Consider the following 12,723-nt stretch of genomic DNA (forward strand, 5'->3'; position numbering starts at 1 on the left):
CTGACCATTGGTAAAATCACTATGCACAGTCTTGTGTTGGAAAGACCACTATGCATAATGCTAACCATTGGTAAGCTTTAGCACTGGTAAACGTTGGTGTTTTATGGCATATAGACTATGTATGATGGCGTACACCTTGGGGTAAGGTGTCCCTATTCTTGTTGGGTTAGAGGGGGTGAGGTGAAGTGTTGGGTTAAAGGAGTAGTGTGAAGTGTTGGGTTAGCGGGGTGTGGTGAAGTGCTTGGTTCCAGGCTGTTTGGCGGGCTTGGAAACTGTGTTCCACTGTCTGTGTGACAGGAGGAGAGTGTGGACCACAGTACTGCAGGCGTTAGCGTTGCTCAGTTTCCTGGGGGTCCACTCTGTGGAGCCTAAACTGCTTTGAGCATTATAACCCAATGTCATGTGAACTGCTCTTTATAGAAATATGTATAAATAATAAATCATTACTTTCAGAAATATTGTTGGCTATTTTTGGATAGTAAAAATTATTTTTTGCTCCTTTTAATTGTGCAATCAGAATCCTCTCATGCTTGTGAGCCACTGGTCTATAATATAGAATAGGGTAACTGACACAATATCCAACAATCAGAGAAAAGTGAGATCAATGGAAGTAATCCACCATATTATTTTGCCCAACACCAAAACATTTCACTTTTTTTCATATGGGGAGTACAAGCTGCTGGTTGTTTAATTAGAACACTTTTTAACTTTAAAGCCAATGGCCATAACACTAGACAAAGTGATCATAACAATGGTCATAACACTGGACATAATGGTCAGTGGAATTTGTCATAAAACTGGTCATAACACTGGACATAACTGGCTCTGGTAGGAGTCAGCCATATCTTCTTTCTCCTTTCAAGTGCTGATTCAATTATCATCATCCCTGATGTAGATAAATGAATATTGAGCTTTGTGTTGATATAGATATATATGGGGAAATATGGACTCAGTAGCTTCATTCTAAACATTTGATCATTTTAAGCTTTACATTTTATGTGCTAGACACATCTCTTCCTTCTGTGGAAATCTACCAAAATGTCCAATATCTCTTAACAGCTTACGGTTTGTGATGGCAAACATTAAATAAACAGCAAACACAATTCTCATAAATTCCCGAGAATGTAAACTTTACTGAATTACCATATCATTACAGATATTCAAATAAATTAACATAAATGTGTTTGGAGGGCAGGCTAGGAGAGGGGACAGGGGACAGGGAGGAGAATGAGGGGCAGGATGGAAAATGAAGAGGGGGAGAGGGTGGAGAATGAGGAGAGGGCGGATTTCTACCTTAATAACTTGAACCATTTCTGTTAATGAATACATGAATAATTATGATTTATAATTATGATTCATCACTGTTGGTTCCATAAGACTAACAGTAACCCTAACTAACTCTAACCCAGATGGAAGACTGCAGACTAACCCTAACCCAGAAACTATAGACTAACCATAACCTCAACCCACACTGTAGACTGCAGACTAACCCTAACCCAGCCCTACACCTTAGACTGCAGAGAAGGAACACGCAGTGTTCATATTAATATTTACACTGTGTTATTTATGCTCCAAGAAAGCTTATCCAAAGGCATGTAATGGCAGAACCTCAGCTAGGAGTTCACTGGATAACATTTATCAGGTGTTATGAAGCTAGTTGAGTCAGGCCAAGCCCATACTCAGGTAAGAAAGAGGGTTGAAAAGGTGGTTTTATCACAATGGACAAAGTCAGTATAAAATGTTACATAATAACAATAAAATGCCAAAAAGAATAATAACAACACATACAAATATGATATGAACTATCATTAATATGTGTGAAGTTATATAAGTCTCTTTTATTATGCCAAGCTACAGCAAAAAAAACATGCAATGTCTCATAACTGCATTAGAGGAATAGGGGGAACTGACTGGGAAGGGTCAGTGAGAAAGGGCGGAGTCACTGGAGTGAAAAAGGGCGGAGTCACGGGTGTAGAGGCAGGAGGCTGGAGACAATGTTTAAATTATGCCGTATTTAGCCAGGTCACTGAGCTCCATATCACCAAAAGCCTCCCAGGGGCACACCACTGAGAAGTCTGAGATATAGGAGAGGGGTCGAGGTAAAGAGAAGAAATTGTTTATTCCTTATTTATTTATTAAGTTTTGTTTTTAACCATCAAAACTTGTCACATATGTATGCGCATATAAAAGAGTGTGTAATATTGATATGAGCTGTGTCTGTGTATGTAATAAGTTGTGTGTAATGTTGGTGTGTGTGAGTGTGTGTAGTGTTGATATATGCTGTGTTTGTGTATAGATATATGCTTTGTGTGTGTGTGTCAGATGGAGACACAAGTCAGTGACTTGAACTCTGATGTATTTTGAAAGACTTGCGATTCGACTTGCACTTTTGCTTAACTGACTCACATCTCTACTTAAAAGACATTTAAGTTATTTGAATAAAAGTCAGTTATGATAATATTTTTATTTAATTAATTTTTTACACACTGAAAGGTTGGCATGGACAGCAAGCATGTTAGCTAGCTAACCCTAACCCTTACCCTAACCGTTAACCTAGCCCTAAACCTAACCTTTACCGTAACCCTAATTTTGATAAAAAGTGTGCTGGCCAGCTAGACTGATTAGATAATGAATACTTTTTCTAGTGAGCTTCATATAATTTTAAGTAGTAATGTTCTAGCTTTTGTAGCTGCATGCTCCATTGTACTACTGCCATGTTCTTGTTAGCTAACATTATTTTGTAGACCAGCATAAATGTAACATTAGGTTTCAAGTTTTTGTGGTTCATGTGACGAGGCCTCAGACTCAGATTCTTTTCCAGACACACTTGCATCAGACAAAGTGACTCCTGACCATCTCTGGTGAGTGGATGTGTGTGTGTGTGTGTGTGTGTGTGTGTGTGTGTGTGTGTGTGGGTATACATGTGTATAGATATTTATGGGAGTCTGTGTGTGCATGCATGTGTATGCATACGTGTGGGTGTGTACTTATGGGTGTGTGTGTGGGTGGGTGGGTGTGTGCACTCCCACCTGTACCAAGGCCTTCCATTCCAGGAATATCACCACCAAACCTGAAAGTGTCAAATCAAAAATGTATTTCTCTAGCTCTTTTTACAATAGATGTCACAAGGCAGCTTTACAAATGTCCAAAGCCCCCAGTGAACAAGCTGAGGATGACATTGGCATGGAAAAACTCCCTAGAGCATGAGGAAGAAACCTTGAGAGGAACCAAGACTCAAAGGGGGGGTCCCATCCAGAAAGAGGCAGATCAGCCAGTATAACGCCACTCCTGACACACTCCGGACACACTCCTGACACAGTCCACACACACCTCCTGATACACTTAACATTAGAATATGGAGTGTGTGAGTGTGTTTGCTTATGTGTGTGCATGTTTTTGAGTGAGTGTGTATGTGTGTATATCTGTGTGTGTGTTTGTGTGTGTTTTTGAGTGAGTAGGTGTGTGTGTGTTTGTGAGTGTGTGTAGCCCACCCTTTCTGTCCAGGTTTTGGAGCTTTGCTCTTAAATGTGCGGGTCTGCCTCTGTTTAAATTTTGGCGGACCTTTCTTAGGTGTAGTGGGTCCAGCTCCACCTGCTGGCGTGGCCAGGGCGCTTCCCGCTGGGGGTGCTGCATTCATATCTGCCTTTACCTGGGGACAGACACAGGTGATCATACCTGCCTTTACCTGGGGACAGACAAGAGTGATCATACCTGCCTTTACCTGGGGACAGATACGGGTGTTCATACCTGCCTTTATCTGAGGACAGACACAGGAGTTCTTACCTGCCTTTACATAGGGGACAGAAACAGGAAGACAAACAAGTAGAGATGACAATCTCGAGTTCTGTGTCCATGCAGATTTTCTAGGTTTTCCATTGATCTCAGACCATTTATTTTAAAATTATTTTTATTAATGAGTACAAGCACAGGTACATGATGTACATGAACAATATGGCCTTGATGTTTTTTTCTTCCTCTCTCCTCTTCTGACTGTATGCTGCTTAACAGCAGTGTTTTGTTTTAAACTGTGTTTAGGACAAGGTGAGTAAATAGCTATAATTTATATTGGACATTTTGAAAAACATCTGTTCAATTATTTACTGTCATGTATGTTACTACTGAACTGTAGGAGGCAGAAGCAGAAGTGTCTTTTTGGATTAGGACCCAAATCCTAACACTCCCCTACTCTGTCCCTCCTGTAACTCTCTACTCTAATTCTACTCTAATGCTACTCTACTATACTATACTCAACATCTGAAGTCAGACCTTCCTGATAAGTGTTACTGTCCTTTTAGGTCTTAATACTATGTCTTGATTTCCACTATATGTCTGTGCTCTCTCTGATCCTTTCACTCTGTCTGCTTAAATCCCATCCTCCCTTATATCCTCTTCTCTTTCCTTTAATCTTATTAGGATCTCTTTAATCTTATTAGGGTGTTTGGTTTGTCAAAGTTCACCCCATCCTGCTGTGTTATGTAAATGTAATCATTAACAAACTGAGCAATCTTGTAGCCATAGGGATTGACATTGACACCACTCTGATCTATAGCAAAATACAAGTGTTTGACATATTGATTTTATGTGCATCAGGCTTTACTTCTATGACAACACTTTACTTTCAGACAACACATCCAGTTAGGGTAACCTAACCCTAACCCTAACCATAACCACAACCCTAACCCAGTCTCTCATTCCAGCCAGTAGTAGAATCACCTGGACTCACAGCAGTATATTAGGGAATTTACACTTAAAGATTATATAATTATATATAGAGTATATAATTAAAAGAGCATAAAATGATATAAAACAGTATATAATTATGAGTATGAAATTATATATATATATATATATATATATATATATATATATATATATATATATATATATATAAAATTTTATTAAGCAGAAGTATATACCAGTTTAGGCCAGGTGCACTGGAAATGGTTTTCTTACCTGTTCGAGGTTTCTTCTCTGTGGTCTGTGCCTGTTGGCAGAATAGCAGCAATTGTAATGAGAGCTGTCTGTCTCTTTTATAGCTGACTCCTAATCCTTGTGTTTCCAGACAAGTGCAGCATAACCCTGCTCTCCTCTCTCTCACCCCACCCCTCTCTTATGCCACACCCCTTTGCTCTCCCTCACCATTTTCAGATGCCACACCCCCTTCTCTTACTCACCTAACCCCTCTAAACCCCACACCTTCTCTGTATAATGTCTCTGGCCTTTATATTGCTGAAAATGGTATGTGTAGAGAGACATGAGTTGGAAGTGATTCATTATGAGATAACATGTCAGTGATGGTGATCTGACAAATGGACTTGTGCAGTGTTCAGAACAGTTTCATATACGTTTAGAGGTTTCCTGGAAGCCATTGAGAATGTTCCTCTCTCTCTCAGTCTGCTGATCTCTCTTGGAGTGTCTCAGGAACCTTGAGGTTGTTTAATGTCATTAAATCTCACAGTCAAAAAGTTCATTGGCTAAAGCTTTGTGCATCATTAGTTGTTCCAGTGATTTTACTGTATCTCCAACAATGAATCCTGGGTATAATCCTATTTATCAGACCAGACTATAACTTTGTTTATCAGAGCAGACTGTAACCTGGTTCACCAGAGCATTTACGGCATTTAGCAGATATTTACATTTACATTTACGGCATTTAGCAGACATTCATCTGGAGTGACTTACAAAAGTGCTGTGTCATTTACTCATAGAATACATCCTAGCCAGTATGGTAGGTTAGAGTCCAACATACCAATGATCTAGAATACTATAGAAATAGAAGGATCAATACTGATGTCTAGAAGTACAAAATAAATAAGGTCTATCTTAAACAATAAATGCAATAAACAATAAGTACTAGAGTTTGTTAGTCAACATCAGTTTAATAAACAATACCATCAACACAATACAATACAATCACTGTAATAAACAATACCCTACAATAAAGTATTAGTTTAGTCAGTCAACATAGGAGCAAGGTCAGTTGTCATTTAAAAGAGCAGACTGTAACTTGATTTATCAAAACAGAGGACTGGTGCTTTATATGCTTTTTCACCAACTGTAAAAGGATGAACAGTTTGTAATTGATATTATAGCACTTTTTGTCAGGGGCTCTGTGATCTTCTTAAAACTGTTCAGTCTGCTCTTATTTACAGAAAATAATTCTTTTGTGCCAACTTTGGAGTTCTTCTGTAGTCATGTTCTGTCCTAGATGCTACAGTACTAGACATTTAATCTACTACCACGAAATTGTCATCATCTCTCTTTCTCTGCATGGTTTGTCATACTTATTCATTTTGATGGTCTTTTGCATGTGTACTATAATGGAGTGAAAGATATATTTACAACCCATTCACTTCCCCAGTACTCTCCATGCTTGTGCTCACATCTTGTGTTCACTCCAGCCACTAAGCACACAGAGATTTACATACAAACATAGAAAGTTAGGAATCCTTAAGTCTGTAATCTCATTTACAGCTTTTCCACCATCAACTACAGCATTTCACCCTGCAGATGGTGAACCCACACAATGGCTGTTCTTGGCTTTTCATTATAGTAGTAGTGTTAGAAGTAATAACCTTTCATCCAGATAGTGAACCCACATGATTACTGCTTTTGGCCTTTAAAAAAGTAATAGCAGTAGTTATAATAGCAGTAATAGTAATATTGTTAGTAGTATTAGTAGTAGTAGTAGCAATAATGGTAATAGTAGTAGTATTTATAGTAATAGTAGTAGTAGTAGTAATAGTGTTAGTAGTAGTAGTAGCAATAATAGTAATAGTAGTAGTATTTATAGTAATAGTAAGGTCAATACTGGTAGTAGTAACGTTAGCATAGTTGTAGCGTAATGTTATTAGTAGTGGTAGTAGTGGTAGTATCAGTAATATCAGTAGTACCCCGAGTAATAATAGTAATGGTGGTAGTAATCATAGCAGTATTGTTGGTAGGAGAGATAATACTGGTATTTGGGAACCTCCCCCTGTGTTTTGGTGCTTGTACGAGTTCCTCTACTTGTCTCTGTGCTTTGTGGCTTGTATTTATGTGGTTGTGTCCAATATTATTAATCTTGGTTTTTACAGTTTATAGGATGTAAGGGAAAAAGCAGTAGAACGCTGTTGCTGCAGGATTATAATGGAATGTATTTAAACAGAATTGTAGAGGATAATTAAACTGAATTTTATTGGCTGCTTTTTTTCCCAGAAGGCTGCTGGCCGCATTCTAAATGCATTGAACAATGTGTTTTTGGAGTGAGTGCAAGAAAGTACGTGATCATATCACCAGCTGCATGTAGCCTCAAGGTTCATAATAAGTCAGTGGCACATTTATTTTTTGCTCTGCCTGTTTGTAAATATCAGTGAAAACAAATTAATATACATAATACATTGCTCATTTTCTCACTTGGCCTAGTGTATGTATGTGTGAAAGAGAAAAAGAAAGACAGTAAGATATGCATTTTCTCCATATTCTTCTGCATCTGGCACACTGCAGTTTTACCATGGTGCAGTGTGGTATGGCAGTGCACAGGAAGTGAATGCCACTCCTTTTACCCACATCCTGTGGTGGTTCGAGAGTGTGCTTGGCTAGCAAGCAATTCAAGCCCAAAATGAGGCATTCTGGGATTGGCCTGGGATGTAAAACACACATTCTCTCTCTCACACACACACGCGAAAACACCTACAAACCATTGTAAAGTGCTACTGTAGCTGAGAGAGTTATGGGCCTTCCTCAAGAGCCCAACAGTGACTACATGGCAGGGCTGGGATTCAAACCCACCACCTTCCAACTGATTGCCTACATCAGCAAGCAGTGGTAGCCTATCGCTTAAGGTACTTGTCTTGTAATCGGTAGGTTGCTGGTTCAAGCTCTGCCACTGCCAAGTTGCCCCTGTTGGGGCTCCTGAGCAATGCCCTTAACCCTCAATTGCTCAAGTTGTACTCAGTGATCACTGTTAGGTGCTTTGGATAAAAGCATCAGATAAATGTCATCTCCTGTGTCATTAAACCCTGTTTACATTTCAGAAATAGACACTGTGGTTAAATTATGGAATGTAGGGACAATTTGCTGAGGGTTTTTTGTTGTGATAAATGTGGAGGCCATTCATATGCCTTCATGTGGGGAGGTTACTTATCCCTAAGCCCTAACCCTAACCATGCCGCCTCATGGACAGCAATGGGGGAAGTCATTGTACACTTTCAAAAACCTGACCCTAAACCCTCACCCTAACTCTAACCCCTAACCCTAACCCAAACCCACTTCTGTCACTGGGTTTCAGCTAATTAGGAAAATACATACACAAACACATATTTTGAGTGTGGTGTGGGTGGTGTTTTTGCCTAGACATTGACTCTTTGGGTGTGTGAGCATAAAAAAGATGAGGGTCCAGCAAAAATTAAACACATTTAAAAAATAGTAATCCTGCTCAGTATTACAGCATTCACAGGGGTTATTCAATGCTCTGGTCATTTTGTATCAGCACAGATTCCTGCCACTTAGTTACAGTGTTGCATGTACACTCTGCCTGCTGGCATCTTGCATCCTGTTATTATGAGCTGGATTGTCTCAGGGGTTATTCAATACTCTGGTAATTTTGTAGCGTGTGTGTGTGTGTGTGTGTGTGTGTGTGTGTGTGTGTGTGTGTGTGTGTGTGTGTGTGTGTGTGTGCGCGCGCGCATGCATGCATGCGTGTGTGTTAGTCACTGAGTTTGTACATTTGACGTGCATGTGTGTGTGTGTATGTGTGTAAAGCTTGTACTATTCTGTTTTAAACATTTGCAGGTTTACATATTTTGTTAAAACAGTAATTGTAGTCTTAGCATATTATATTTTAACAAGCGAAAAAACTCACAAAGATCTACTTTTGTTTGAAGGTGAACAAATAAATATCACTGTGATTGAAAGGCAGATAGACAGACAGATAGTTAACCAGACAGATTCAGTAACTTTGTTGATTCCCTTGGGGAAAATTTGGATGTTATAGCAACATGTTGGAACACATTACACATGAAACACAGACACATAACTACATGCAGAGAAAGAAACCTGTGGAACAAGCATTTAAAATTTAAACATTTAAAATATAATATAGTTTTAAATTAAATTAATTATATTATTATTATAATATATTTTTAAACTAAATAAATTAAAATAATTTTCAGTTTTTCATTTTTTGGTCCTGATGTTGCTATTACTTGGGATTGCCACATCTATCACTGTGGCCCTCTTCTGCTGTTTGTCTATCACTACTACAGTGCATCCAGAAAGTATTCACAGCGCTTCACTGTTTCCACATTTTATGTTACAGCCTTATTCCAAAATGGATTAAATTCATTTTTCCCCAAAAAATTCTACACACGATACCCCATAATGACAAAGTGAAAAAAAAAGCTTGTTTGGAATTTTTGCAAATAAAAATAAAATTTAAAATTAAAAACCCAAAAAATCACATGTACATAAGTATTCACAGCCTTTGCCATGGAGTCCACCTGTGGTAAATCCAGTTGATTGGACATGATTTGGAAAGGCACACACCTGTCTATATAAAGTCCCATAGTTAACAGGATTGTATCGAGGCACAGATTGGGGGAAGGGTACAGAAAAGTTTCTGCAGCATTAAAGGTCCCAATGAGCACGGTGGCCTCTATCATCCATAAATGGAAGACGTTTGGAACCACCAGGACTCTTCCTACAGCTGGCCACCCGGCCAATCTGAGTGATCGGGGTAGAAGGGCCTTAGTCAGGGAGAGGACCAAGAACCCAAGGGTCACCCGGACAGTGCTTCAGCATTGCTCTGTGGAGAGAGAAGAACCTTCCAGAAGGACAACCATTTCTGCAGCACTCCACCAATCAGGCCTGTATGGTAGAGTGGCCAGACGGAAGCCTCTCCTCAGTAAAAGGCACAAGACAGCCCGCTTGGAGTTTGCCAAAAGGCACCTGAAGGACTCTCAGACCATGAGAAACAAAATTCTCTGGTCCGAAGAAACGAAGATTGAACTCTTTGGCCTGAATGCCAAGCGTCATGTCTGGAGGAAACCAGGCACCTCTCATCACCTGGCCAATACCATCCCTACAGTGAAGCATGGTGGTGGCAACATCATGCTGTGGGGTTGTTTTTCGGCAGCAGGAACTGGAAGACTAGTCAGGGACTGGGGCGAAGGTTCATCTTCCAACAGGACAGTGACCCTAAGCACACAACTAAGATAACAGAGAAGTGGCTTCAGGACAACTCTGTGAAAGTTCTTGAGTGGCCCAGCCAGAGCCCAGACTTGAAACCGATTGAACATCTCTGGAGAGATCTGAAAATGGCTGTGCCCCGATGCTCCCCATCCTACCTGATGGAGCTTGAGAGGTTCTGCAAAGAAGAATGGGAGAAACTGCCCAAAAATAGGTGTGCCAAGCTTGTAGAATCATACTCAAAAAGACTTGAGGTGGTAATTGCTGCCAAAGGTGTTTCAACAAAGTATCAAGCAAAGGCTCAAATAAATTTTGCAAAAATTCCAAGCAAACTTTTTTCACTTTGTCATTATGGGGTATTGTGTGTGTGTGTGTGTGTGTGTGTGTGTGTGTGTGTGTGTGTGTGTGTGTGTGTGTGTGTGTGTGTGTAGAATTTTGAGGTGAAAAAAGGAATTTCATCCATTTCATCCATTTTGGAATAAGGCTGTAACATAACAAAATGTAGAAAAAGTGAAGCGTTGTGAATACTTTCTGGATGTACTGTATGTCTGTTTGGTTAGCCTGGATCTTGTCAGTCTGGATCTGGAAGTCCTACAGGATCTTAGTTCGGTCATTCTCCACCACTGTCAGGGGTGTGTCCTACCTTGTAACTTCCAGCCCATATTCAGCACAAATTCCTGCCACTTGGTTATGGTGTTCCATGTACATTCTGCCTGCTGGCATCTTGCATCCTGTTATGTGCTGGATTGTCTCAGGGGCATCTTTGCACAGCCTGCATCTGGGGTCCTCCCTGGTGTGGTAGATCCCAGCATTTATTGATCTTGTGTTCAGAGCTTGTTCCTGTGCTGCCATGATTAGTGCCTCTGTGCTGTGTTTCAGTACAGCCTTTTCCAGCCATTAGTAGGATTTTTCCATATCAACCAATTCTACTATCTGCTGGTGGTGCATATTGTGCAGGGGTTTTTCCTCCCATGATGGTTCCTGTTTCTCCTCATTTCCATCCTCCTCTGGTTTCTGCTGTCTGAGGTACTCACTAAGCACTTCATCACTTAGGGCCATTATCCTGGTGTACTCCTGGATCTTGGATGTTTCATCCTGGATAGTGGCCCTGACGCTCACTAGTCCTCAGCCCCCTTCTTCCTGATCTGATGACTGGTAGAGTATAGGTGTTGAAATATCTGATCACTGGTAGAGTGGAGGTGTTGGTATCACCACCCCAAGCTGCCCGTAGCCTGAGCATAACTTTGGACGTTTTGTCGTTCTCAATCTAACCCAGTCTTACAGATTTCTCCTTTGTAACATATGAAGGGTTCGGCCCTTTCTCTCACAGGAAGCTGCCCAGGTGCTTGTGCAGTGTCTTGTGATCTCAAAGCTAGACTACTGCAACTTGCTACTTTCTGGTCTTCCTCTAAGAGCCATCAAACCTCTACAACTTGTCCAGAGTGCAGCAGCACGACTGGTCTTCAATCTTCCAAAGTTCACACGTTACTCCACTGCTGCACTTCATTGGCTTCTAGTAGCTGCACGCATCACGTTTAAAACCTTGATACTTGCCTACAAAGCCAAAAATGGACCAGCCCCTTCATACATAAGGTCAATGGTCAATGCCCCATCTGTACCTCAAGTACTTCGAACCTCAAGTACAGCTTGGCTTGAAATACTGTGCTTCAGGTCTCATGGAAGACAAGCATCGAGACTATTTTCTGTCCTGGCTCCCAGATTGTGGAATGAACTCCCACTTGCTGTCCGGACAGCAGAGTCCCTTGCTGACTTTAAACGCAGACTAAAGACCCATCTATTCGTGGAATATTTAAATGACATAGGTGTTGATATATCTGATGACTGGTAGTGTGTAGGCGTTGATATAGCTGATGACCAGTTGTGTGTAGGTGTTGATATAGCTGATGATGGGTAGTGTGTAGGTGTTGATATAGATGATGAATGGTAGAGTGGAGGTGTTGATATATCTGATGACTAGAAGAGAGTAGGTGTTGATAGGTGTTGATAGCCCAGATCTTGTTTCTCCTATTCTGCTGACTGACGTGTCTCACTCTTTGCAGGTGTTTGCCTGTAGCTGCTTTCCTTGTGGCCTCTACATGATTCCCATTTGCCTGTGGGATTCTAAGGTACTTGTAGCTTCACTCAACATCTGTTCTGTTACCTTCTGGTAGTGTGATTACATCTGTTCTATTTACCTTCTCTCTCCTTGTAACCATCCGACTACACTTATCCAGTCTGAATGATATTCCGATGTGATTGCTGTATATCCTGGTAAAATGGATTAGTGAGTTGATGTCTCATTAACTTTTGCATACAGCTTGATGTCATCCATCTACAGGAGGTGGCTGATAGTTGCTCCATTCTGTAGCTGGTATCTGTAGCCACTCTTGGTGTTGATTTCACTGACGGGGTTGAGACCAATGCTGAACAGCAACAGGGACAGGGCATCTCCGTGGTAAATTCCGCACTTATTGGTGCTATTGGCTTGAAATTGGTCTTCCACAGCTCCAGTGAGTTTCGGTTGAAGGTTCTTAGAGTCCTGTAGATGTTACACAG

The 12,723-nt window shown here is 40.6% G+C and overlaps 1 protein-coding gene across 4 annotated transcripts; it reads right to left on the reverse strand.

The window, feature by feature from the left end:
- Positions 1 to 1,113: 1,113 nt before the first annotated feature.
- pde6hb (phosphodiesterase 6H, cGMP-specific, cone, gamma, paralog b) lies at positions 1,114 to 5,018 on the reverse strand. Of its 4 annotated transcripts, none has more exons than XM_081715648.1 (4): positions 4,954 to 5,018; positions 3,492 to 3,787; positions 3,030 to 3,070; positions 1,114 to 2,075 (listed from the first exon to the last, which is right to left on the reverse strand). In XM_081715648.1, exons 2-4 carry the CDS (start codon positions 3,743 to 3,745, stop codon positions 1,999 to 2,001), a joined length of 372 nt encoding a protein of 123 aa, XP_081571774.1. In that variant the 5' UTR covers positions 3,746 to 3,787; positions 4,954 to 5,018; the 3' UTR covers positions 1,114 to 1,998. The 4 variants fall into 4 exon arrangements, with proteins under 4 accessions (XP_081571774.1, XP_081571775.1, XP_081571777.1 ...); XM_081715649.1 differs by having other exon boundaries at positions 3,492 to 3,649; positions 4,954 to 5,016; XM_081715651.1 differs by lacking the exon at positions 4,954 to 5,018 and having other exon boundaries at positions 3,492 to 3,649; positions 3,748 to 3,769.
- Between the last annotated feature and the right edge of the window lie 7,705 nt (positions 5,019 to 12,723).

Source organism: Electrophorus electricus, chromosome 6 (assembly GCF_041902795.1).
Source record: "Electrophorus electricus isolate QZ-2024a chromosome 6, ASM4190279v1, whole genome shotgun sequence".
Classification (NCBI taxonomy): domain Eukaryota; kingdom Metazoa; phylum Chordata; class Actinopteri; order Gymnotiformes; family Gymnotidae; genus Electrophorus; species Electrophorus electricus.

Coding starts and splice junctions, on each gene's coding strand:
- pde6hb (XM_081715648.1), bottom strand. CDS start 3,745: ATGAACACCCGTATCTGTCCCCAGGTAAAGGCAGGTATGATCACTCTT. Junction 3,071..3,491: donor CCAAAACCTGGACAGAAAGG/GTGGGCTACACA, acceptor TGACACTTTCAG/GTTTGGTGGTGATATTCCTG. Junction 2,076..3,029: donor AATGGAAGGCCTTGGTACAG/GTGGGAGTGCAC, acceptor CCTATATCTCAG/ACTTCTCAGTGGTGTGCCCC.